The sequence below is a fragment of the Alligator mississippiensis genome, chromosome 1, assembly GCF_030867095.1.
Source record: "Alligator mississippiensis isolate rAllMis1 chromosome 1, rAllMis1, whole genome shotgun sequence".
NCBI lineage: Eukaryota > Metazoa > Chordata > Crocodylia > Alligatoridae > Alligator > Alligator mississippiensis.
This window is the reverse complement of record NC_081824.1, coordinates 170,366,138-170,393,911: the sequence shown is the minus strand read 5'-3', so window position 1 is coordinate 170,393,911 and position 27,774 is coordinate 170,366,138. Positions and strand designations below refer to the sequence as shown.

The window sequence follows — 27,774 nt, the reverse complement described above, 5'->3', positions numbered from 1 at the left end:
CAATGCAAACTGTTTGTTATCGTGTCAAGGATATTTCACTGCATGATCACACAACAGATGTGTTGTGATATAAAATGCTACTTGGGTGCAGGTAGTTTTAGAGAGGGAAGAAAACAGCTCTTTCTGTATTCTCTCAACCTGTGCTAAATAGTTTGGAACAGCGCCCAGAGTTTGTGATCAGATTATGATGGTCCCTACTCTAACCTTCATACACAAGGGAGCAGAAAAGAGATGGATGGCAGTGCCTCCATTCTGAACTTCCTGATTTAAAAACTGAAATCTTAAAAGACTAGCATGATCACTTTTGCAGCTGCATTGGTGCCCCTCTACCAGGTGGAATATTGTATGTGAATGAGGTAGTGTCAGAATCTATTTTTTACTCCTGTTAAGGAGAGCTTTCCTTTTAGCTGTAGAGATAGGAGAGGGGCCCTTCGTTTTCAGAGCAGAAGGACTCCATCCCCGACTAATGACCAAAAAGTCCCTGAATGTCCTTTGTCCATGGTAGAGAAATGACCACAAATTTCTGCATAGATCAGGATGTATTACTTGCAGTGGCTTATGTGCATTGTGAAGGTGCTGGTTGCAGCTGTATAGGTGAAGATGAGTTCTGCTTTGCACTTAACACAAAGATTCAACCTCTTTGTTACACTTGAAAAAAGTAGTGTACCCTTCCCAGAATCACAGCACTTCTTTACTCAAAGAAAGAATTACTGAGAATGTACAAGGAAATCTGTTAATTAGTTTGAATTAAGATTAATCTAAAAATGTTTCCTTTAAGAAAAATAGCACTTGGCAATCTTTTCTTTGTCTCAAATTATTGCGGTAGTGGAATAAAACAACATTTTGCAATGTTACATGTAATTAAAATCCACTGAAATCTTATGCCTCAATTAAATTTGAAGAAAAAAGGTTGTAATTAGCTTATTAACAATTATTGAATCTAATTGGTCTGACTACTTTGGATACAGACAGGGTCAGGTCAGCAGCCCATTAATCCAAATTCAAGCATTACAAAGCCAGGAAATTCTGAGTTACCGTTAGAATTAAAAGAAATCCCGAAGTATTAAGGTGTGGATACAACATCCAAACAATATTAATACTGGCTTGAATTGATGCCATTCAGTTTAATGCCATTCTGTCTGAAATAATTTAGTGTCTGGACTGTATTATGTGAAATTGATACTTTAAGATACCGTTTTTCTTCAGTGCCATTACTAACAGGCCAGTGTCAAGTGAACATTTTCTTAAGCAACCATGTTCTGATTTGTTTTCTGAGTGCAAGCTTCACTGAATTTCCTGGGTTTGTCATTTTTTTGCATGGGTTTGTTTGCCTTGGGAATAATTACAACATTCCTGTGATGTTTTGAACCTTTAAATTAGTTACACAGACCTCCTACTTTAACTCTATAGTTTCTTGCCTTCAAATGTTATTCTGGGAAGCTGATCATACAGATTTGCACTGCAGCATCCTGAATCTTGATCAGTGAGGGAGGCACCTTTTATAGGAGAAGATTTTTTTCCTACCCTATCTTTTATTTAGGGAGGAGGCAAGGGGGAGAGAAACAAAGAACTGACAAAGACAAATGCACTCTCTGAGGTCATGAATCAAAGGCTCTGGAAACGTCTCTATCTGGTTAGTCTCCTACCTATGGAGACTGGGAGATTCGTATAAAATTTTCCTTCAATTGGACCCCCTTCTTCTTCTCTTTCCAGACAAAAGCCCTGAAAGAACTCAGACGAGAGCCTTTTAAATGGCTATCTATCTAGCACTCCTTTGTTGCTTATTTTGCTGCAGCTAATTAAAAGAGAAAAGCCTTTTAATATTTAAGCACCATTAACTTGGCTGAATTATTAAATGTCAATTTGCATTATGTGCATAAAAGGATCAATAAACAAAGAGAATAAAACAATGGGGATGGCTGAGGTTAGGGAGATGTCAGCTTCTCTTATTGGAACTGAAGGGAGTCGCTCTGCTGCCTGCCAGGCTATGATTATTAATTATTGGCACATGGGAGGGAAAGAACTGGGGATGGAACAGGCCTCTTTGGAAGCTTTGTAGGGGTTTAAAGGAACACTGTCAGGATGAAAATTATTTGGCTTGGTTTCCACAGGTGCAGAACATCCTTCTCTTCCTCAGCCTCTCTGAAAATCACCTGCCTTTTCAGTGTTGTCACTTACTTTGGATGGATCAGCTGGGATGTTTCTCTGTGTCTTGTCAGTTTTGCCTACTGGCGTTTGCCTCGGGTTTGTATTGCCTGTGCTGGAGGGCAGGGTAGATGGAGGAAATCTAGGGAAAATCAATTTCTGTTTAGGAAGAACTCTGAAAATACATAAAAACATCCCCCTCCCCCGCGGCTATGAATTCAGTGCTGGTTTAAATGGCCCTAGAGACTAAAAGATGGATGGCCTTATATTTTAAGATATTGCACAGGAATTAGGAGATGTGGAGCCAGTTTCCATTTCTATCACTGACTTCCAGTGTGACGTTGTGCAAGTCATCTGATTTCTTTATGTCCTGAAGCACATCTGTGATCTCTCTCATGTTGCACTCAGGACCACCACTGTGAAGCACCCTGTGGCCCTGCCCTTGCCCTCCTGCTCCATGCACATCATCTCCTGGAAATGAGGCAGTGTAGACATGTGCTTAATTTTTTCATGGGGCAAATGGGAAGAGTGATGCATCCATATGCAACAGCAGTGACCCCGGCGTATATGTCTCCATGTCTTGTGAGGTGTTCAGAGGACATAGTAATAAGGGCTATGTTAGTAAGGATGTCTTAGTCTATAGGCTAGGGTAGAGCACTCACAGCAGCAAAACAGTCTTGTCTGAATGTGCCTCAGTCATCCCGCTCTGAATGGGTGCCATCTAGGTGTTAGAGGGGAGGTCAGTCTCTGTGACTTCATCAGTTCTTGACTTCTCATTAAGGTGGCCACCAAGAGTATTAGTTAATGCCAACTGAACTGGGTTTGTGCCGTGGATACTTGACTTCCAAAAGCAGATTGACGACTCATTTCCAGATGAATGTAGCAAACATTGCTAGCTTCAAATTAGCTTGTGTGTGCCTAGATCATGCTGTAGTTGTACTAGTGACTGTGGGGTCCAAAGTTACAGCAGAGTTTGTGTAGCACAAAAAAGTACAGAGTGTATCTGTGCACTTGTGTGCCCTGCTTCCCTTAGCCTATTTATCTGTACCTTTCCTTCTGGTATAATATCACTTTCAGCTGGCGCAGATGAATTTGAATTCAGCTGAATTTGAAAAGGGGGGTGCAGATGGTGAGGAACATCATCAAATATGAAACAGCACATATTTTTATCCAGTTAAAAATAAACTAGAAGCCTTACTGATATGCTCGGGGCCCAAGGCTGTATTATTCAGTTTAAAATTGAAGCAAAAACAAATATAACTTCATTGGAATGGGTGCATCTACACATCCATATTAATGTGCTTGAATAAACTCTGGTGCTTATTGCACCGGAGTTTATTGCTTCTGGGTGCATGTGTAAACATGTGCCTGGGACCACAGCATGTTGAGCCAGGTTGGAGTAGCTTCAGCTGGCCAAGACCTGGGGGCTCAGCCTGCTAGCCTGGGGCTGCTCCCCCCGGCTCAACATGCTGCAGAGCGGCTGGCTGGGGCACGATGTTTACTGTGCAACTAATTAGTCTACTGCACAGTAAACATCTCATGTAGGTGCACCTTGTGAGTTAAAAACAATCTGCAAGGCTGTGAAATAGGAGCTTCATGACCAAGAGCAGCTAACAGACAGCAGCTTTTCAGAACAAAGGATAGATTGACTGGTGGACCATCAAGACCATTAAAAAGAAGAGAGGGTCATTAACACTGGTGGAATGAAAAGTCTAGAAAGGAGCAGGTGCATTTTAATGAGCCATGAAGTCAGTTGACTCCCTCAGTACTGCCTGACAAGAAATGCTGCTGCCACTGCCAGACAATTGGCTTTAAACTTTGAGTGGAGCAGGAATCAAAGCGAGGATGCAAGTTTACCACTGCACACACCTGGATCTGCCCCTGATCATTTTCTTTGGTCTGACAATATGTAAATGTGCCAGCTTCCCTGGGAGTGTTACAGAAGGTCTCTCTCTTTCTCCCCACTGCCATTCTTCTCATTTCCACTCTCTCTAATGCTCTTTTTATATTTCCTCTGGAGTCCAATCCCCACTTAAAGCTTAGTCTACACAGCAAAGTTTTGTCAGCATAGCTAAGATGCCTCGGGCTGTGAAAAAAAAAATCACACCCTTAGCTGATGCAGCTAGAACAGCAAACTTCCCCCCATCTGGATGCAGCTATACCAGCTGGCTAATGCCTCCAGGGAGGTAATATAGCTATGCTGGCAAAAAAAATCTTCTGCGACCACATGCTGTGTCTCCACTGGGGTCTTGCCACCCCAGCTATGTTGGTGTAGCTATTGTGGCAGGGGTCCCATAAATGTATAGGAGTGTTAAACACTGGCTAATTGTAGGGGCTGATCCTTGTACCTCTCATGCTGGAGGACATGGCTTGATTTGCATGAAAGCCTTCTAAATCATATTCACGTTAGCTAAGCCCTTTCCCTCATTTGCAAACAGAATTGGTGTTTTGGGACTGAATTATTTGACCTTGTCACTCTTTTTTTCCCGTAAAACTACCGTTGATATTCTAGTCTGTCTCAGTCTCTCCCTGTTTTCAGTAGTGTTTTTTTGCATGATATTGGTAAAGTTTACGCTTGTCTTTTGTAAAGACCTGAATGTTCTCAGTGCTGCCTGCCAGGGAGCCACGTACGGTCCTTTTCTTTCTGCCTTTTGTTCTCTTTCTAACTCAGAAGCCACAGCTGTTGCCTGATGACTTCTTATATGAAAAGGAACCCATAGTCCTTCATTGATTAGGGCGCGCACACCTTTGCTGCTAATCCAGTCGACAGATGATTAGCAAATTGACATTTCTCTCTCCCTTTTGAAGGGATGAAGGCTGTGTGTCTGTGTTCTCCTTTCATCTCGTCTGCTAAATGGTCCAGAAATAAAACAACAGCTGAGTTTCAAAGTGCCCCATTTTCTGAATTTGTAGACGCAGGTGTCTTTGTTGGAAAGTCACTGTTGTTTTACCAAATCGGCTTAGAGAGAGAGAGACAGAGAGAGACAGAGAGAGAGAGAGGAAGTAAAATAAATGGTGCCAACAGTGACCTTGGGAATGATCTGACCATGAAAGTGGGGATGAGAGGAAAGAGACAAAACCCTGGGGAAGGGTAGAGTAATGCACATTTGCTTACAAAGGTTATTAGGAACAAGTCACAGCTTTCCTTAGGACATTCATCTGTTGAGCTCTGCTCTCCATGTTGCCCAATTACAGGGTCAAAGTAGAAGCTAGTTTACCTGGCTGGCCCGAGGTTTGCAGCATGACTCAATCACTAGCACTGGGAAGGGAAGGAGAAGTAAGAAAGGAAAACAGAGGGCATGAGATGTACAAGAAACATCTGACTTCTACCTGAGTCCCAGTTAGCTCCTATTGATTTGTCCCTTCCAAACTGCCGGGCAGACCGCTGCTGTCAGATTACCTGCAGTATGGTGCTTGTGGCAGGACAGTAGGGAGCGCTTCTGCCACCCGCCTCGCTGTGCCTGATCAAAAACCAAGCTCCAAGTGCTTCCCCTGGAGTGCCTTATATTTGGCCAACCCCCTCCCTGGAGCACACCTGCAAGCCTAGAGTAACCGCTGCCACCACCCAGGGGTTTGATTTGTATTTGGGCCCTGTGCCCCCTGGGGTACACAGGCATTGTAGACCTTGAGGGTGCTTGACCCACTGCAAGAACTTGGGGTGCTTCCTTAAGCCTGAAGCACAGAAAGTAGCCTCCCTTAGTCAGCCAAGTTAGGTAGCATAAAGGCATGCCCAATCCCTATCCCAGCAAGTACCACAAGCTTGTTATAGTGGAGAGCTTTACTGGTTAAAGAGGGTAGACTTGGGGAAGGGTATGGGTTAGAGAAGTGTCAAAGAATAACCCAGAGCAAACTGTGGCTAGGTAGCCTTTTGTTACGCTTCTACGTTACAGTAAGCTAGATTTCTAGATAAGTTTCAGATAAGTTACTCACAAGTGTCATCCAGAGGCTGATTGAGCTTCCTCTGCAGGCAGGCAGTTCAGTGTGTATCAGTGAGTTGCAAAATGCCTCTCCCAAGATGGAGGGACCTTTAAATACCCTTTCTGACCTCACCTTCCAGAGCCAAACAAAGGCAGGTGTTGTTTGATGCTGACCAACCAATTTAAAAAGCATCACAGTCACCTAAGGGTGTGACGTGGCTCAAGCCCCTGCCCCCATGACATGAGGTCAGTGCTTAAAACAATAGGGACTAGGCTTACCTCCTCTGTACCTGCTTGAGGTCATTTAGTAGCTGTAACCTGGGGCAACCAGATTGACAGACAGGTGATGAGACAATGACAAAGGAAATCAAAACTAGTAGAAGAGACTGGGAAGGACTTGGGGCAGACTGGACCTGGGGGTATGAGAGCTGCTACTGTGATACAGTGGTAGCATGATGAAATGCAGGCAGTAAACTAAGAGCAGGAGGACTCACAAAATGTTGAATCTTCAATGGGTTTTCTGGAGGAGGAGGAAGTGCTCTTACCTTCCCTGGATGTTCCTGCACCTGGCTCCTATGGCTGGGAAGTGTAGGAATGTTTCTGCATGGCTCTTGCAGCAAAGACTGAGTGAAGTGGCAGAACATGGCGCCCTCCCTGGTGCCCAGGGTTGGTGGCTCACTCACTCTAGCTCTCCTCCCCCTCCAGTTACACTACTGCTAAAGATTGAATAGGCCTTGGAGATGGGACAGTAAATTCTTGGGACAGCACGAAGTTAGGAAGAGCGGGCAAGAAAGGGTCTATGAACTTCCATGGTGTATGCTGTTCTTTTCCTGTGTCCCCAGTCTCCAGCACCTTTCATTGCCACTGTGTCAATTTGGAAAAAAGCAAAAGGGGGCTTGTAATTGGAGAAGCCCAAGAAGGGCCCTCCTGGGTGAGGGTACCTTACCAACACTTTTTCTCTTTGGGTGAAACAGCAAGTGTGACAAAGCTTAGGTTCTGCAGACAGAAATGCAGGGGCCGGGTAGCAAAGAATGACTGGATCCTGCAATTGCCATTGTCCTATTTGTAAGGAATCACACTAGGAGTGGAAATAGTGAGCTGCTGCAAGTTGAAGAGGAGGAGCAGTCCTGATTGTGTGGCTTCAACATTTCACTAGAGGCCACAGTGTCCTTCCTTGTAAAGCTAATGGATGTCATGAACTTAAACCAGAACCAAGACCCTCTGGGGCACTAGCCACTCCCCTTGGAGGGATGCTTTCTGGCACCCCAGCTGACCAAATGTTTGTTTTAAACCAAACAAGATATCATCATGTCTCAGGAGGTGCCACTGGTGATTCAACAGGAGGTTCTCTTGAGAAAGTGCACGTCCAGCACCCCACCATAGTGCTAGGAGCCACCGTTATGTCTGCGGTGCTGTTATTTGGAGGTGGAAAGCCAAGGTCTTCACTGTTAATGATTCATAAGCCCCCATGCCACTTCTTACAGGTGATCAACTTTCACCCCAGGTGATTCCATTCTACACCTCTAAAATTCCTCAGCATGGTTTGTGGCAGAAACCAGAACCCCCTGCTCAACGCTGTTGTGTAGCATTGTGCAAAGTTGCTTCTAGTACTTGGGGTGGGGATTGGATAAGGTAGCTGGCAGCCAAGAGGAACATTAAGCCAAGCTTTGCCTTGGTGTGCGCACCCCTTCAGTTAGGATCATTCAGGTTAGCTTCATGATGGCTTTGCTTTGTGATCCTCTTCTGACAGGGGCCACAGTGCAGAGCACCTAGGCAGGTTGGATGGGGAGATGAAGGCAATTTAGAGGTGGGGACAAGCACATTGTGCACATTATAGGGAAGGGTGTTAAAGGCAGAATGGGTGTGTCTACACATACATTAATGCTCCTTTTCTAATGTGCATTAAATGTAGTGCCTCCAATGTGAGGTACTAAATTAATGCGCATTAGGCTGTGCTAATGTGCAGTAGTGCATATGCATGCTTTTTTAGTGACTCAATACACAGTAGACTATTTTACTGCACATTAGCGTAATGTCATGATGTTTTATGTGATGCTTTAATACACAGTAAAATAGTCTACTGTGCATTAAAGCCCATGTGTAGACGTGCCCAGGGAGCAATGTGAAAAAAGGCGTAGCCATGAGGGAGAAAAGTCCTGTGGGAGTGGACTGTCTTCTGTCTTCACAGCTTTCTTTCCTGGTTTCTGCTCAATGAATGTCTCTCTCCCTTTCAAGGGGGAAGCCACACCCTGTTTTAAAAGTTTTGGGGCAGCTAGGCTCAGCTACACCTGACTGCTTAAGCAGAGGGAGCCTCCTAGCCCAGACTCTGGAAACTTGAGTGTGGATTTAACCAAGGGGTTTCTGTGGAGGGGGTAGTGGGGAGTCCTCATACATCCAAGCCTTGCTTAGGCAGTGATGATGGCAAGTCAGATCCCTCCATTCAGAAGCAACATGAAGACATCAGCTCCCTGGGTTCAATAACATGCTGCCCATGGCCTCCTCCCCCACCCTGTTTGTGCTGTGGTGTTAACTCTATTGATGGGTACAGAATGGTCTTTCTTCAGCCATTAATACACTATTGATTCGCAGCCCTCATGACGGTGTTAATGGACACTGATCGTGTATTATTATTTCCATAATCAGCCTGAAGCTGGAGTGAATTTCCCTGTGTAAATGGTCCATCAATATTGTGCCCAAAATACTGGGCTGGAGGGGAAGGAGCTGGCCTGATTATTTGTTTTGTTTAAAGTTTCAGTGAAGCCTCCGGTCTCCATCCTCGATGGGTTAATCAATGGCACCAGCTGAATAATGAGTGGCTCGTGCAGCCAGCCCAACTGTGTATTTCCCATCCCTCCTCAACGCAAGATTACCTCTGTCCCGGAAAAGTATCCCCCTTTGCCTTACACTTCCACGTTCCTCCTGTTTGCTGGCAGCCTATGTACTCCCTTTCATGACATAGTCCTCCTTCCTTTTGTCACACCATTTTCTGGGAAGTGAATACAACAGATGCTTGCTACTTGAGCCCTTGTGTATATTGCTGTCGTGCGTGCAAAGTTTTAGTGGGTACTCTGCAGGAATAGCCAGGGATAAAGCTCTGTGCCTCTTGTTGCCAAAGCAGAGCTGCTATCCCTTTTGACCCTCCCATAGCTGTTAGCAGTGGAAGGCCTATGATATACAGTGGAACCACTGTGATTCCACCCAGTTGATTACAGTACTAGCTCAGCAAGAGAACCTCATTGATTTTATAATTAACTGCCGATTAAACCCTTGTATCAATGCAGTGAGGGTTTGGAGTTTCTGTTTTTCCTTGGTGCCAGCTGTAAGGCTCATCCACTAGTTGCCTTTTGTTTGGGACTGGGGAGGTGAGAGAATATGACTGGCAGCCAGCAGGTTGGCTCTCTGCTAGAGCAGCAGATTGTGCTAGTCTGACTGGCAATGAGTGTTTACCCCTAGGGTGCTCACTATAACTCCAAGAAGATTGACCCAGACAGGCGAGCAGGGCTGGGAGAGAGCTCTGGCTCTTAGCCTGACCCACTTGCAAAAGTACCCTTATCACAGTGCACACAGAAAGGGAGAGAGAATCGCTTGACTGGCAAAGCTAGAGGTTTGCTTAGTTCAGAAGAGTACTGAGGACCAGAAGAATCTAGACTAGATGTCGCAGTGGTGAGAAATGGACCAATCTATGCTCCATCAGTGGGGACTGGATACTGAACCTTAGTCTGAGTATGTGTATCTGTACATGCATGTGTGTGTATGTATGTGCACAGCACGTGTTTCTGTGTGTGTGTGTGTACACATGCAAATTTTGATAACAGCACTCATGACTGAACTACTTCATCTGGAAACTGTCCACAGAACAGGTGGAGCCAAGGTGGTGGTTGGGCAGCACAGAAATGGGCTGGTTAATCCTCTGAGCCCTCCTGTGATGTCCTATGGACTCTCCCCCAAGACCTGAGGCAGTTAGGAGAGGGTGACGTGCGGTGAAGAAGCGTGGCTGAGTACATATGTGGCGTCTTTCTTAGAGACCAAGAAGGATGAACTAGCCATTTTCTCAGCCCTGCAGTGTGGGATAGAAAGACTAGGTGGACAGCACCAGGCCCAGGAATGCTGGCTTGTTTTTATAAGGCTGCTTATGAGGCATAAGGCTGCGGTTATAGATTTTCTTTTTAGAATAAGAATATTGAACAACTTGTGCTGAGGAACAGGCTGCACAGAGATATACACCCAAAGATAGCACGTAGGGATGAGACAACAACATGGTAAGGCACATTTTCTGGCCTGGCTGTCATTAAGAGCCTGTGGGAATTTTGTATAAAATCAATAAAGAAGAGTTTATAGCATAGACTGGCTCAGGGCAGATCTGCCTGTTTCAGCTTGAGAAGACCCGGCTCCAGGGCGAGACTATACTGAACTGGTGTCATCGTCATCTGGGACCTGGTTTGATGTGGGCCAAACCAGTGGGAGCCATTTCAATCAGGGCTCCATGAAGGATCACCTCCTGGTAGGTCAGCTTGGCTTTATGTTATGACCTTAGCCCAAAAGGAGGAGACTTCCAGTTCCACACAACCCCTTCCAGCCTAGGGTTTGTCTCTATGATTAGTCTGTGTCAATGTAAACCCTGCTGCTTCCATGTAAAAAGAGTGGTGTCTCCATGACAGAGTCTCTGAATTGGATTGAATCCCTATTGGGACCAGTACTAAGGAGACACTCATTTGGCTCAGCTGGAAGAGCTGCCCTCTCTGGACCATGACCAGATTCGTGTTAGGATCTTGGCTGTGATGAGTTTGAGGGCCTCACTAGGTGTTTGGGTATAGGATAAGGGATTTGGATCAAACTTCAGTGTCTGGGCCCAGCAGGTCCTCCACTCGCTATGTTCTGCTCTGGGTTGGTGCTAGGGCCAGACTATAAATGAGGAACCTGGGTGTGGTTGCAGAGTGGTAAATGCCCAGAATGGCCCCAGGTGTGTAAGTCTGAACCCTGCCCTGGGCTTGTGCTAATGGCTGCTTTCAATTGACTTAGGGTGTCAGATGGATATCTCATCCTTCAGGCTATGGTGTTGAAGGTGGCTGGATATGATGGTTATCACAACACTCCTGTTAGCTACATGAGCTGGTGTTGAATGGGAGCGTGGCCATTGACCTTGAATGGAGGTATGGCCTTCTGGGACACTTTCAGCTTTCCTTGCTATACCCCTGCTCTCACTTCTCTTCCTCCATCTGACCATGGCCCTGCTTTGAGTCTAGACCAGGAGTGGGCAATTATATCAGCTGGAGGGCCACTTAATGAGTTTTGGAGACCTGTTGAGGGCCACATCCATCTCTCTCCCCTTCCCCTCCCGTCCCCCTCCCCTCCCCTTCCAGAGCTATAGTATACAAGGAACTCCAAAGCTCAGCTGCGGACCCAGACGGGGACTTCCATCATGGTGGGTGGGTGGTGGCACCAGCTGTGGATGCAGCCAGCAGGTTCCAGTGCCCTGATGTGGAACCTTTTGGTGGTGTCACAGCTGATGCTGCCACCTGCCCGGTGTGGCAGAACCTCCTGCCTGGGTCCACAGCTGATGCTGCCAGCAGGTTCTAAGTTGGGGCTCCGGGCAGGAGCTTCCACTGTGCATCTGGGCTCCTGAACCTGCTGGTGGTGTCCAAAGCTGACACTGCTTCCTGCCTGCTGTGGCAGAAGCCCCGACCAGGTGCACAGCTGATGCTGCTGTGTCAAGGGCTGATGCTGCTGGGTGGAAGCAATCCTGCCCACCTGCCTGCCTGCCTGCCTGGCAACACATGGCAGCCAGAGCTGCCAGTCAGCTGTGTGCCAGAGCCAGTGAATTGGTGGCTGTCCACCCACGAGCTGGATTGAATCTGTTGGTGGGCAAGATCCAGCACATGGGCCATATTTTGCCCACCCCCTGGTCTACACTTTCTCATTGCTTGCAGCACAAATGAAAAGGATTGTTCTTCACAATCTCATGCCAAGTTTGAAAGCACTGTCACCCCCATTTTGCAAACTGGGAACTTGGGCCTGGAGAAATTAAATAGCTTTTCCTGATACATGCCAGCAGTTTGTGGGAGTGCTGGGAATGGAATCCAGATTGGCCAGCTCTTGGTCCACTGCCTTGCCCATAATACCATTTCTCTCTCCTTTTCTACATTTTAATACCATTACCAACCTTTTAAAGTAGCGGGAGTCTCATAAACTTCTGAGATTATGGTAATAATAACATTGTGCAGTACATTGCACTGGGCATAAAGTTATTTTATTCTCTCCAATTTCCTCTCATTTTAATGTGTAAATATATCAAGGGAAAGCTTAGTTAGAAATCTCAGTGCAGAGGCCAAGCACATTACAGGCCATGCCTTTCCAGAGCGGGAATTACTAGGTGATGTTATGAGCTGGATAGATTTTAAAGGCTGCAGCTATGACTGTCTCAGAGCAGCAGTGTTCAACCTGTCATCCATGGAGCTGTGTCATCCAGTCTGTGGAGCTCCCCACAGGTCTAAAAATTTAGCAGCGGAGGAGCAATAGCAATGCTAATTGCTCCTGGAGCTGTGGCAATTAGTGCTGCCACCGTTTGCCTGCTGCTGAATTCCTGGACCCATAGGGAGCCTTGTGGTCTGGGTGATCTGGTTCTGTACACTGGAACATACCAGTATACAGTTACTCCATGGCCAGATACAGGTGGGGTTGGGCCGGCACATGGAGTCATGCTGATATGCCGTGTTGCACCCATGGATCAACTGCATATGCCAGCCTGGCACTGGAGCCAGCCTGCACCATTTGTCCAGTCCACAGAGCTGGAGAGGTTGAGCACCACTGTCTCAGTGTATTTTGTTTGTTTGAGGCATGCCATGTTGTGTTGTGCCCTTTTGTGAGGGGGTTCGCCCTTGGAGGCAGAATGGGAATGCTGCAGCCCCCTCCTGCAATAACTTGGAGAGGAGATTGGTGTTCCAGTCCTGCCCTGGACCCTCCGAGTTCTTTGGAGCTCTTTTCCCTCTGCCGTGTATGGTTGTTTGGGTTCGCTTCACCTGAAGCCACTTTCAGAGAAACTGTCCAAAGCATATGGCATCTATCCTAAGCTCATTCTTTGTAGGGCTCCAGAGGGAATGGCAGGGATTACTCTTTCAGTCCCAAGCACCAATCACCTTGCCTTACAGTCTGACCTTCCTTTTCCTGCCCAGGGGAGAATGACTTTAACAAAACCCCATTTAATGTGCCAGGCACAGTCCCACCATCTGGGGAGGGAAGCAATACTTTTCTATTCTATGGGAGACTCATGCATGCTAAAATCTCTCATGAGACACAGGATGATGCCAAACAATGACACATGTCTTCCATCTGAGCACCTTGCAAATGTAATTAATGCTTGTAAAGCCAGTTTACAGATGGGCAGAGTGATAGTGACTTTCCCAAACCCATTCAGCATGTCATAGTAGAATTGAGATTAGAACCCAGATCTCATAGCTCCCAGACCTGTGATTTAACTCTGACTGTGAAGGGTAGAGCTTTGCCCTTGGTTTTACCTATCTCAACTCACCAGTGTCCGGATAGATCTCAGGGCAGAGTTTTCATCTATCAGACTCCCATCACAGAGGACCTGAATACCTTTACTCTCCCTGGTAGGCTGCAGGTGACATGGTAGTTTTTCTAAACTCCCCTTTTAGTGACCTGGATGCAAATAAGAGTTAAGGGGCAGATGAAGTGACTGTAGAGCAGGAGAGAGTCTGCTTCTTTGTTTGGACAGGGCAGTAGCCTACTACCATGTAGGCCTCGTTTTATGAACAGAGGAAGGAACTCTACTGCAAACAGGGTCAAAGTAAGTTACTAAGACACCTACTAATGAAGCTAGAAATGCAGGGCTGGTTCCACAAAGGTACTTGACTCCTACTCACTGATTCTAGAGGAAGGCTTGGTGCCCCAAAATTTTTGTGGTTCTGTCCCACAGTCTAATTTCTAAATCCACTGAACTGGAGAAAGCTTTGTGGAGGGGCAGAGTGAGCAAGGACTGGAGAAGTGTCCTTGAGACTCTGCATTTGGAGCTATTCACTGGTATAGTTATACTGGGATAAGTCTACAGTGGACACTAGGGTTCATGTCTGCATTGCCCAAGACCATGCTTGGGATTTGTGGAAAAATGCCTCACCCTCTCTGTCCCATTTCATCCATGATATATTCTGAAAAAGTTTAATGGAGCCAGTCTAATAAGCATGTCTAAAACTGATAGCTGGACTGCTGGTTGTGCCCTGGGTTAAAAAGAAGCCTCTATGGCCCCTGGCAGACATTATGTTTATCATGGAATTAACACATTTGGTATTAAGTTGTAACATATTTCACGTGCAAGAAATTTATGGCAAGAGAAAATGACAAACCAGTCACAAAGGTGTTCCACATTTAATCAGTTCATCTGGGCAGGTGGTAGGCTTTGGTTCCATTTCGGGCATCCTGTTCAAGCTTTGGATCCTGAGGACCAGGCAGAGGGCAGCCCCAGGTCTCAGTTTGGACACTTGGTTTGAGCCCCAGGTCATCAGGATCAGGCAGTGGGCAATCCTGGAGCACAGCTGCACCCCTGCCCAAGCTCTGTAGATCAGCTGCTTTTGGATTAATGTATACCCCCAACCAAATCCATACAAGTTAGTTTGGAAGCAGTCATTCATTCTAAAGGGTATACCTAGGAAGTTGTACCAGTATAAATAATGATGCTGGTAAAATTCTTCAAGCAGATAAGCCCATGAATAGAGTTGGAAGGCTGGAAAGGGTTAATCAGGGAAGAGGAACAAACAGAGCTGTGACCACTGTGGGGTATTAACCAAAGGCAGAAGAGCCAAAGAAGTCAGAAGACCTGGGGCTAGATAGATTGTACACCAAGCAGGGGGGCAGCAGAGGAACTTAGGGAAATATTTAACTGGTAGCTACGGCAGCAGATAAAAATTCTGCTTCTTCACAGGGTGGCTGGAAATTAGTTTTAGTGGTAAGGTCCTGTTTGCAGAGGGAGAATGGAGCTACCAGCAGGCAGACGACTCCCAGAGAAAAGTTAAAGAGAATTAAGAGTAGCTTAGCTGCTACTGCAAGCTAAAGAGCTCTGAGACAGGGAGTCTGCAGGAATGCAGGCAGCACAGGTCCAAGGGGAGAACTCAGTGCGAGATGGGGTCTCAGCTTAATCAGCAGCGGAGATTCCTCCTGAATCTGAAATTGGGCACAGCCAGCATGATGTGCAGCATGATTAGGATAGAGCAGCCACTGGCAGGTCTGGGGTGAGAGGTGGGGAAAGGGAACCCAGACCTGGAATAACTCAGGAAGGGGCTGAAGCTCAGGATGGAGGGGCCTTGGTAAAGGCAAGTACAAGAAGGCTGTACATTTCTTTGCCCCCTTTCCCTTTGTCCAAGCCTCAGAACTGCCTTCCTCTAGCAAAGTGGGGGATAACTTCTTTGATAGGTGAACCACAAATGAAGCTCTACACCCTCCTGAGTGCCACTCTGATCCCTTTCCCCTGCCTGATCTGCTGCTTTACTTCCTGCTCTGTGCTTCCTGCCTAATCTATTGCTCTCCTTTTTGTTCCATGCCCTACTTGCAGCTCTGCTGCGTGCCCCCCCCCCTCCCCCCCAATCTGTTGGCCACCCTTGCCCTAGCAAATACCGCCTCTCTGGCTTCCTTTTTCTCCCACCTCCTGACATGTTCAGTCAATTATAATCCTCCTTCCCTTGTCTGCTCCTTGTTCCAGTATTTTAGTTTTTAATGATGCTAAGCCTGTTGTGAACACTATCTCAGGAGGTCTCTGCAGATGCTAAAAGCAAGAGAGGGGAGGAGGGGCAGAGATGAGTTTTGAGAGATACACTCTAATGTCATTCCAATAAATACATTGTCTCGATTAGTTCACAACAGTTTGGACAATAATACACGCTGATCCTGCCAATACATTGCTATTGAACTGGAAAGATTGAGGCAAGGAGGTGAGAAGGGCAGGAGGTCATCCAGCATCACAGCTTCTATGCAGCACTGGAGCCTGGGCCATTAATGCTTTCAATGCAGCATCACATGTTAGACAGGGGAACCAGGTGATCCCTGTGAAAAATGAACCTGTGATCCCTATGGAGACCTTCAGCTGTTATAATGGACCTTGTCACACATTACACTTTGGATGAGTTTTATTTAGACCGTAGTAAATATTACTGTGAGTTAGAAAGTTTCTGAGCAGTCACCCAGTGACACTTACTATGATCTAAATAACACATGTCCTAAATGCTGCAGTGGTTGAAAACTCCTGTGCTCTGCAAGGTCTGGGACTGACTAACAGCTATTTGTCAGTGCCAGCCCCACAGGAAGTCCCCTGATCATATTACGTCCATGGAGCAGCTGAACATTAGTGCAACATGTGTTAGATAATATCATCTGAGGATACTCCTTATAGGAGAAATCCTAACTAAATGCTACACTACGAGGGCACTTAACATGTTTTACTGCTTGAATACTTGGACACTAAGGTAAGTGTCCTGTGCCCTTGCAAACCCTATGCATAGTTTGGTGGGTTCATTAGTATTCTTTGCTTTCAGTCCCTTGCTTTTAAAGTTCCTGTGTGTTGAATTGCACTGGAGCAGTTAAGGCTGTGAATCTGAGTTAATCTGGAAGCACCACAGCTGGTGGTGGAGGTGCATCTCAGTGATACTCACCAGTGAACTAGCAGTTTCTAGACATACCTGGAGGTCTTTTTGTCCTTTGAATTGGACTGGAGTTTCCTCCAAACTCAAGCATTCGTGTCCCATTGGGATGCACACACCACCATATGTAACATGTCTCAGCCAGCTCTCATTATATATCCACTCCTTTTAAAAGCTGCTTTTGCTTATGTTGATCAGGCCTGACTGGTAGGGGTTGAGGCAGGGCATGGGTAGCTTAGGGGACTGGTAGCAGGATAGGGAGCTTTTTGCCTTTGTATTGGGAAAAACTAAAAATCTTTCTTTGTCTATATTTTATTATTGTTCAATGGGTACTGGTGTCACCACTACCTGTGCAAGCTGCCTCCCCAACTCCTCTCCATTCCCCCACCCCCACCTCCCTGTTAGAGGCTCGGCAGAAAGTCAGAGTGGAGGAGCTGTAGAGAATGAAGTTCTCTCCCATCTCTTTAGGAGGATCCATCTAGAACGGGGCCTGAGTGCTGGTATAAAACATGGGGAACTGTGCATCTTCTGTGTCCAGGGCTGTAGGATATACTAGTAGTGCTTGTACAACTCTAGAACAGTTCAGAATGATTGGCTGATTAATTCTCACCATCCTTCTGCAAGGTGACATCCCTGCTATCATTCCTGCTTTACAAAGGGAGAAACTAAGGCACAGAGCAGTCATGATTTGACCAGGATCACTCAGCTGGTCCCAGATCCTGGCTCTCACCACTACAGTACTCTTCCTCTCAAAGCTGGGAACCGAGCTCCCTGTCTTTGCAGAATTCCCTGGCCCTCACTGAGAGGCAATGTGTTCTTGGCTTTTAGCCTCCAGCACATCTTCAGTTTCTTTCTCTAGGATTAAATTCATTTAAATGCAGACTGATGCCAGCAAGTCAGGAGAAGTGAGAAAACCCCAGTTTTCAGGCCAAGGATGCCTTTGCATCTTTAACATGCTGGCTTTCTCTTCTTGTATCCCTTCAAGTTCACATTGCTTCTCAGGCGAGTGTATGCAACTCTAACCACTCTGAGGACTTGGACTCTGCTTGCACTTTGCTGGTGTTCCCTTTTCTAATCCTTTCTCTTTCTTCAGCTCCGGCTCAGGCCCAGATCATCCATGCTGGGCAGGCATGTGTTGTAAAGGAAGATAACATCAGCGAGAGAGTGTATACCATCCGGGAAGGGGACACTCTGGTCCTGCAGTGTCTGGTCACAGGACACCCACGGCCACAGGTAACCTGTCACCCATGCCCCTGTGGTTTTCTGTCAGGATTATTCCTCCATGTTGAGGAGACACTGTGGGAGGCTTAAGTTAGGGATACAAATTTCCCCAGCACCTTCACTCTCCTGCTGATTCCCCACCACTTTCACTCTCCTCTCTTTCTCTCTCCTGGCTTCCAAAGCAGTGTCTGCTGCACTGGAGCAGCTGCACCATGAAGAAAAAAAGGGCTTAAGCCGCAGAGGTGCTGGACCTGGCTGTGAGCAATCCCTGGAGCTGAAGTTGGCTGAGTGTGTACATCACCCCTAGTGGTTACAGCCAACAAAGGGGATAGAAGGCCTAGTAAGGCATAGCAAATGGAGATTCCCCTGTAGATCACCTGAGAGTGGCCTTTATTTCCGGAGCAGAAGGTTTTGAGGGGGTAATGCTGGCTGTTTGCTGTCCACTAATATCTCAAGGGTCTCCCCAGAGCTTCTGGCATTGTTCAGTACATAGAGCCCCAAAAGGCAGATAGAACAGACTGAACTAAAAACTCCATTTAATTCTGTGCAGTGTAGATAACCCTGTAGACTTTAATCCTCTCTCCTCAGAATAGTAAAGCTTGGATAAGGGTAGTGCAAGCTTCTCCTCTGCCCTTCACCTTCAGAGAAGAAGAGCAGAGCCCCCCTGGCCATCCCATCCTTGGCTTCTCTGAGCAAGCTGTTAAAGGAGACTAAGCAGAGGCATAACTAGCAGGGCTTGCACCCTGGGCCAGACCCTGCTGCAGGAGGGGGGGGAATGGGTGCCAGAGGGGAAAGGATGCCAAAGACAGAGGGTGGGAAGGATGAGTCTGATTTGCTCTGGGGACTCGGAAGTCCCCAGCTGGTGCTGCTGCAGTGCATTCTGCCCACCCAGGTTGTTACTACAACAGCAGCAGCACAGTGTCCCTGCACCCAGGACGGACTCCCTTGAGGTCATTTTTCTACCTCCCCCACAAAATTGGCATCCATGTCTGATGGGTCCCGCTTGGCCACCAAGTTATGCTACTGTTGCTAAAGTAACTTGGGCAAGAGGTGGTTTCCTGATGTGGGTACTTGCCTATGGTGAACATCCCTGAGACCCACCAGCTTGTTTAGTACAGCAGCCAGCAAACAGGTGTCAGAGAATGGCAGTTTTTTTATTGGTGCTGATTTGGGTTGGATTCAGACCCATAACACAGGTACATCTGCACTTCAGGCCGAGGCTTGACTGCAGCTGCTGTGAATGAGCTTTAAACTTGTTAGCCTGGATGCTGCCTGTGTACCTGAGATGGCATGCAGCCGAGGTGGGGGAGCTTCTGGAGGGTTTGCCTAGGGTCCCTGAAAGCTTTGCAGCTCATGCTGAAACCCATATTGATGCAGCTACACTGTTACCCAAGGTAGCTTATTTCAACCCAGCTCAGATCTGTCTCCATGAGTATCAGTCACACTTCTGGACTGGACCTCTAGAGGTGAAAGTGCTGTGAGGAGATTCTGACTTAGTGGCTGGCTTGCATAAATGAGCCCCAGAGCACTGCTGATATTGTGACTTAAACCAGACCTTGGGTACCAAAATAAACCTTCAGGAGCCTGTTATGCTGTGAATATGCTTCCCCAGGAGAAGGACAAGAACAACTATGAGAAGTTCATCATTTCCCCCTGCACCCTTCTCAGCCTTTTCAGCAGCTATGCCTGCTGTAGGCACTTGTTCAGATAAGCTATTGTTCAGTGTATGCCAATCACCCCTTCCCCAAATGAACTCACAAGGAGCTACTTGGCTTCTAAGAAAGGACAAAGGGAAGAGAGCAGCTCAGGCAGAACAATCTGAAACAGATTATTGAAATCAGAAGACAATCTGAGCCAGGAGTTTGAGGAACCAAGACACTTAACAGAGCTCCCTGGGCCATTGCAGAACACTGTGGAGGATTGCCTGGTCCACACACAGGGGTATCCTGATCACAAACAGGTCATAGGCATGCAGAAAAGAAGCAGGGGAATGCTCATGCCCAGGTGCCTAGGTACACACCGTGTGGTGGAACACATGCTACTCATGGGTGCTCTGGACCTGGGAGCATGACAGAGTATTGGTGTTTTGGGGGCACACAAATACTGGTGGTGCATGCAAAACCATGGCACAGGCAGAGCACATGGGGCACTGCACTGTGTGCCCATGGAGGCCAGGCACATGGAACCCCAGATGATGTATAGCAGGACACAGATCCATCTCTCCCTCTCCCCAGTCTCCCTGTTCTTACCATCTCTTCTCCCTTTCTTCTTGTGCTTTGTCTCTCTCCCCTCCCTCTCCCTTGTATGCCCTCTCCCTCCTCCCCAGTGCTCCAAATCAAAGCACTTCTCTTAACCTTTGTTTAATCTTTTCCCTTCCCCTCTTCCAGCCACTCATTAAAGCTTTAAAATGTGGCCAAAATATTTAAATGAGGTTGCAGTGAAAAGGCTGGGGAAAGATTAAAGAGCTGACTGAAGAGTCCTTGCAAGCAAGAGACTCTGAGAGACTTTCAGGCCCCAAAACAATTTCATAATACACCTACAGAGGCTAAATAAATCCATCACAGGGTGGCCATTAGCGGAGAAAATCAGCACAGTATGGAGCACTTAGAATTGGAATAAGCTGTACAGCTCTGTCCTCTCCAGAGCACCTGGCTCCAATCCAGTGACGTGTCATTTGATGTAAGGGTTTGACATGGGCCACTCAGTGTCCACCCTGCCAGGACGTTAGCCCTTCCTAGCTTGAGGACGTTAGTGAATGAAGGTTCTCTTGCTTCCCTCCAGTTGTTCAGTGCTAACAAGTCACTGATTCTCAGTCCAGCCTCTAGCAGGGCAGGTGTCCACATTGGAGGAAGCTACCATCTGCTATTCCATACAGAGGTTGCCAACAAAGCAGACCAAGAAACCATAGAACAAATGAGCTGTGGTGTCTGCCCTTCCTTCCTGCTGGGACAAAGGAAGCTTGCACTGCCGCTGCCGGCACTGTACCTTGTTATGGGCATAGGAAGAGGACTCGAGCCTATGGGGCACTTCTGTCCTGTCCCATGATTTACTGTGGAACAACATAAGAATCTCCACAGATCCCCCAAGCTGGGATTTTTCAGACTAATCATGTAAAATAAGGGCAAACATGCAAAACAGTCTGCAATCTGAAGGGCTCTTTTTCTTCTTTGTTAATGCCTGTGCTACAAAAGGCTGATTTACAAAAGTAGCAGACAGTGGGGGCTCCTCCAGAGAGAGGGAGACAACAGGCTAGCAGCAACAGCAGCTGTGCCTCTTACTTCGGAAGACAGATTAAATATCCCATTGCCCAGAGAGAGATGAAAAGGCACTGACTGAAGGATGATAAAAGCTTTGCAACCAAGTGCTTGCTGCCCATGCAGCCACACAGCTGCCTGCCCACATACGCTCCCCTTGCACCCTCCAAGGACCTGCACTGAAAGCCCCGTCTGTGCCAGCACTGAGCCAAATGGGTTTGGAGGAGGGTTTTACCTTGGTTAATTAAACAGAGCAGAGGGAGTGGGTAACTCCAAAACATGTTTGAGCTAGTGTGAATTTAGAGCAGAGATTGGGAAAAACACAGCAAGATGGAAGGAGTTGTTGCATTTGGTAAATAGGTGTGTAGGGGTCACCGGAGGGCCTGATGTACTGGAGTTAGTAATGGGCAGATGCAGCCATCCAGCAGGGATTTATTAAGACTACTAAACTTGCATTGGATGCAGTGCACATTGCTGTGCCTCCATGTGGGGGAAGGAGGGGAGTGCCGCCTTCTCAGGTGAGGGGCAAAAAGGTGAGCGCTGCTGTGATGAGATCTCAGGCCTGTGCTCACAGCTTTGAGGTAGTCTGTGTACCCGATAGCCCTGTTTCTCTCTCCCGCTTATTCCCTTGCTGCAGGTGAGGTGGACCAAAACCGCTGGCAGTGCCTCGGACAAATTCCAGGAGACGTCGGTGTTTAACGAGACCCTTCGGATTGAGAAGATCCAAAGGCTCCAGGGGGGCCGCTATTACTGTAAAGCAGAAAATGGGGTTGGGGTCCCTGCCATCAAGTCCATTCGAGTAGATGTGCAGTGTAAGTCATTTAGTGGCGGCCCAGAGTTTCCCACAGTTCTACCGTGCTTATCTAACTGCTGGGCTAGCAGGGCTCTACATTAGCCTGGAACCATGCTCACCCACTCAGGTGCAAAGAGGCCAGCACATTAGATACAAAATTCACCTCCCCTGGGGTTTTAGACCCTTCTTAGGGAAAGGTAGTTTTTTCTGTTTAAGCCACTCTCAGGGGATGGACCCTAACACATCATCAGGAAGTCCTAGCAGTTGTCTGGGGTGCAGTGCTGCAAATGGCTTCACTTGCCTTCCCTTGGTCTCCTTTCTGAAGCCAGTCTACTTTGCCCCACCAAAGTGGACCCACTGCAACTCTCTGGTATGCCCCAGAAACCAGTGCCTCCTCTGAAGCACCGTGGGAGTGGAGCACAGGATTCTGGGATGCATCTGAGAAGGCCAGGTAGCAAATGGGTAAAGGTGAGTGGACCTGAGGAGCCCTCAGTTGAAGCAACAAAGGAAGACACCTGTATTAAAATTCCTCTGGCCTCGTGCTGCTCTGTCTGGGTCTCTCACACCTTGGAGCTTCCACTTGTATACTGTTCATCTTACCATGGACTCCAAAGTCTAAGGGCTTTCCATGCGAGAGTAATGCTTCTTTGTAAAGGTGCTATGGCTAGAATTGAGGATGGGATTATGTTTGTCCAGTACCCGCCTGTGGGACAGAAGAAGTGCCTAGCCCTCGGCACAGTTTTGAAGGAGATGCATTAGGCAGAGGCACTCTGCCTCAAGTAGAATAGGCAGGCAATAGAACTGCACAGACTCCAGGCCCACTGCTGCCTTGTCCGTTCATTGTTCATTGCTGCCAACCGATGTGGTCCCCTTCCAATCCTGGAGGCACCAAACTTGAGTCTTGGCTGCCCTGGGTTCTGAAGGCCTAGCTAATAAAGGGTTTAAATGAAAGATGTGCCAGAACTCCTCAGGGGTGTGAGCATCCCCAGGCTTAGGGAAATTCAGGATACAGAGCTGCAGTTTATTACCAGCTTTAAGCCTAGTATGCCTGCTGCATTCTGCTCTGGTAATAGTTTCCATCTTCCTTCCTCACTTTGCCCCATTGCTTTACTTAATTAGGGTTAGGGTTGGGTATTTGACTAGTCAAATAAAGTTTGGTCAATTGACCGGTCAAATGTGTGTCAGAAATTGTAAAAAAATTGCCAATAGGTCCAAATAATACACAGAAAAAGCGTGAATTTTCCATTATGAAATGTGTCAAAAAACAATAACAAATCATATTTCTGTTAAGAAAACTACAAAAAAAAATAGTTTCTTGGTAAAAATTCTTTAATTTTTGATGAGTCAAAAAATATGCAGTCAATTGACCAACCCTAAGTAGGGTAGAGTCAGGTGAGTACCTTGCTATTGGGAAGTTTTGAGGACACATTTTTCTTTCTGCAGCTCATGCCAGACTGACACCCAAGTTCACCTATGAATGCGTGGCTTGTCCTCCTTCCCCCTCTCATGCCTATAATTCTAGCATATAATTGTCATCCCCTTCTCCACCACTCCCAAACATCCCAGCCATGTGTACAAGTTTTCTTGTACACCAAGTACACCATGTGTACTCAGTTTTCTTGGCCCTTGGTCTAGCACCTTGCCAGGGCTCTTTGTCTTCAGGCAGGGGGCTAGAGGGAGAATCTCTTTTGATCTGAATCTCTTTCTATGTTTTGGGAGGTCCCTTTACTTCTGCGGTGCAGTGTGGTATGAAGGTGATGTAGAGTCCTGCAGTTCCTCCTGCAGCTCTGACCTGTAGAACTGTGGGGCCAATGGGATGGCCAAAGGCTTTCTGATACTAACATCTACTCTGCAGATGGACTTGGTAATGCACCTCCTTCCTATTTGCTTGTATTCTGGGAGAAGTCTGCTTTCTACCAGCATCTCTCTGTACAAGGGAGCAGAGAGGAAAGGCTTAGGGCAGTTGGTTGAGAGTTCACCAGACAACTTTTATCTGGGTGATCCAGCAACTGAAACCAAACCCTTCTCTTTCTTCCCCTAAAACATGCTTGGAGGTAAGTAGTCACCAAGTAGTCACCTGCAGAACGGTGTAATGAAGATTGTGTGGGGAGCTATATTAGGTACAGGGCATGTGCATGGGGTTCCAAGGAGTCTACAGTAACCTGCAGTGAGGGACTATTGCTGGGGTGAACCTTAGGTCAGAGAAAAGGTGGGTGGAGTTTGGCTGTTGAGTCAAGGTCAAGTAGACCTTGGGGACAGCAAAATATAAATAGTTAATAGTTCAAATGCATCCCTGGTGCTACTCCACTGAAGTCAAGGAGTTGCATCAGAGAAACAGGTGATTTTGTGCCTGCCATACTTAGTTTGTTCCCAGCCTGGTCCTGAGGACAATTTCCCTCTGGGAGAAGGAAGCTTTGAAGTGCTGCAGAGACTGATTACCTGAAGAGGCTGAGTCAGATTAGAGGTTGGCATGTGCCTGTCCAGATCCCTGTTTTTAGAGCTCCCTGTCCTTTGATGTTAATTGAAATAAACTTTCCCTCAGGGAGAAAGAAAGGCAGTGGGCAGTTGAATTTCAGCTGTGGCCAGTCAGCCAGCTAGGTGGGCAGAAAGCACAGGTGGCAGAAGGACGGTGCTAATGGGGCTTAGACCCCCCAACTTTTTGTGGTGGCTGGCAACAGCAGCAGCACCACAGCACTGCCATCCTGCAGTGCCCGGTGCCATTCAGCATGCAGCCACTCTTCCACTACCGCACACAGCACCAGCGCATGCCAGCGGCCCTCCAATGGCCCATTGGGAAGGAGGGGCAGGGGATCAGGTGGGGGGCTCAGGCAGGGCCCCCAAGTAATATTTTCCCTTACCGCTTATGGGCAGAAGAATTTAGGAAGCTGAAGTCACCAATACAGAGTTCCTATGTCTGGCCCAGCTAGGTCAGGATGCTGCTATTTGGATGTCCCTATGCTGAAGGAAGGGAATGGGAAGACAGGAAAAAGGATGGGGACATTTTAAAGACATGTTGTCATTGAAACATCCCATATAGTTGGCTCAATAAGCCTAATCCATTCCTCATGCAATTCCACTAACTTCATTGGCATTACTGTATACCAGGGATACATATGTGTTCTTGGGCCTTACTTCAGCTCTTCTCAGGAGATTTAGATTAAAGACTGACAGCTATGGCAAGAGGAACCTGTGAGAAAAAGTCTAGGATTAAGAATCAGGAAGATGGCATTCTTCACTCCCCTAGGGAGACCCTAGATGAAGAGGGACTGGGATTTCTACAGAGCCTTGGACATTGGAGGAACTAGTCCTACTTTAATACTCGTTTGGTGTTCATCTGACAGAGCAATGATAGGCTCAGAGTGTTGGTAGTTGTAGGGCCCATCTTCTAAGGTGTTGGGGAATAAAGGCAGTACCTACAAGGAGGAGGGAGGGTTGATAGAGCTCTGTCCAGGGTCCCAGGTGAAGGGGAAGGTTAAAGCAAAATTCAGCCAGACTTCCATGACTGAATGGAAATAATCTTTATAGAGAAGGCTAGTTTCTCTCTGTTTCTCTGCTGTCTTTCTCCTTATGTCAGATCATTGTTCATTTAATGGCTCAGCTCATATCTGTAAGCCATGGCATGGTCAAGCTAACAAATCTCAGCTTCCATTATAAATACTGTCTTCCAAACATACACCTTGTTAAAATATGCAAATGGACTGGTCCGTGCATGTGTCTCAGTGAGGAGAGTGTGCTGCTCAGATGATGCATTAACAGCAACTCATCTCTTTTTCTGTGGCCAGATTTCCAAATTTGCAAACATCTAAGCAATATTTTAAAACCAAGTGACATGTAAGAACAGGAGGTGATGGGAACACATCTTCTCCCTTAATGGGCTCAGGGGATGGCGGGGATGGCATGAGTAATGCAGGCAATTAGCTTCAGTTTTAGTGATAGTTACCTCAGCTATTCACAGTTAAATCGGGGCCTGTTTATGATTCCTGTGACACTGAAGGGTATCCAGAGTCACTCTGCGGTGTTCAGTGGCCACCTTCCTCTCAAAAGGTGCACATCAAAGGGGAGGGGGCATCTGGTCATGGGACATGAACATACATTTAATCCCAGTAGTGATGCTGTTTGATGTTCCGTACTTGGTGTTCCCCAGCTTTTGGGAACCCCTTTGTATGAAGGGGCTCCATCTTCCCTACCAGCTCTCATGCCAGACTTTCACTTGTTCATCTCTCAAAACACAGAATACTATAGAAGAGGAGCACAGTTTGAGAAGCCCCTTTTCTAACAGGGAGGCTGCAGCTGGGGAATCCTATGCCATGTGCCTGCTGCTGCCAGCCTGAGATGAGGAGTTTACTAAGTGGGTCTACCTGCAGGACTCTTCCTTGTGGCTTAAATGCTTAAATAAAGTTTCCTTGTGGCTTAAATGCTAATCACATTGGTGAGTGAGTCAGGACTAGCAAGCTTCTGGTGCAGGGCAGGCAAGAAAAGGAGAGTGGGGGGACAGCTTCCTTAGGGAGGGTAGAGACAAAGAGATAAGCTAATGGATAGAGCGAGGATATTTCATGTGAATTTTTAATAGGAAAGCAAGAGATGAGGAGAGGAGAGAGGGTTGGCTCACATTTTAATAGGAAGAAGGGATTAGGGATACATTTTAATAGAAAGAGAGGCAGGGAGGAGGAGAAGGAAGAGAGAGGCAGCATCCATGTTATACATCTCATGCTCCCATGGTGGATATCCCACCAGACCCTTTCTGCCCGTGAGGTGAGTCTCCAGCTCAGTCTGTTGCTGCTGTTACCATTCTGATTTTCTCTCCTGCATTAAGGTTTGTTTTATATTTATTTCCACTGTCTGGTCATTTCAAAGTAAAGGACTTAGCTCCAAGTTCCCATGGGGAATCTTTCAGGATTTGGGGAACAAATGTCACTGAGGTAAAAGGTGGCAGCAGAGGGGGACAAGGGTGTGGGGAGGGACTTTCTGGGTGTGGGAGCCCCTTTGGCCTGTTGACTGGGATAGAGAAGTGAGGCTCAGGTGTAAGTGAGCCAGCCTGGCCTTAAGTAGGTGCACTAGAGAGTTGGTTCATCTTAGTGCTGTCTGAGGTCTGCAAATCAGGGCTTGTTTCCTCCTGGAGAATATTGATTTCTCCCATCAGTTTCCTGTAGATCTTAAGTAAAGTGGGCTTTTAACCTAATTGTTATATAATTGTTCTCATTGCCTGCCTGATTCAGGGGCTCCCCACCTTGTCTCTCCTGATCAGTGTCACTGTCTGCCTGGCTGTGTGTGCCTGGCCTGACATTTTGGTAATGGCCACCTTGGGCTTGTCCTCCCTGCCTTCCAGATCTAGATGAGCCTGTTCTCACCATCCACCAAACCATCAGCGACGTGCGTGGCAGCTTCTACCAGGAGAAGACGGTTTTCCTCCGATGCACAGTCAACTCCAACCCACCAGCTCGCTTCATCTGGAAGCGGGGAGCTGAGACACTCTCCCACAGCCAGGACAATGGGGTGGACATCTATGAGCCTCTCTACACACAGGTAAGAGATGTCACCCACGAGCAGATCTTGCTGTCAGCGTGCATTGGCACATCACCCACTGGGGTCTGGACATGACCAGGGCTCAATATCTGTGGATGATTCAGGAGTGCAGTGCTGGGGAGGGGGAAGTGGGTCTCCCTACACAATATGTTACCTATGGTGGGAAAGATGTGCATCACAAGGAGCCTTCCTACTAACGATACTGATGGTGAAGGCAATGGATGAAACATCAGGGAAGAAAGCCCAGAGTTCCTTGGCCCGCCATGAGAATAGTGTCTGTG

At 47.1% G+C, this 27,774-nt stretch overlaps 1 protein-coding gene across 1 annotated transcript in view; it reads left to right on the top strand.

Annotated features, from left to right (window-relative positions):
* Positions 1–27,774, top strand: part of MDGA1 (MAM domain containing glycosylphosphatidylinositol anchor 1) — a 316,576-nt gene that overhangs the window by 57,892 nt on the left and 230,910 nt on the right. The window contains exons 2-4 of the mRNA XM_019483036.2: positions 17,796–17,935; positions 21,815–21,989; positions 27,297–27,493. Coding sequence (XP_019338581.1) covers positions 17,796–17,935; positions 21,815–21,989; positions 27,297–27,493 — 512 coding nt within the window. The remainder of the gene's footprint in view (positions 1–17,795; positions 17,936–21,814; positions 21,990–27,296; positions 27,494–27,774) is intronic.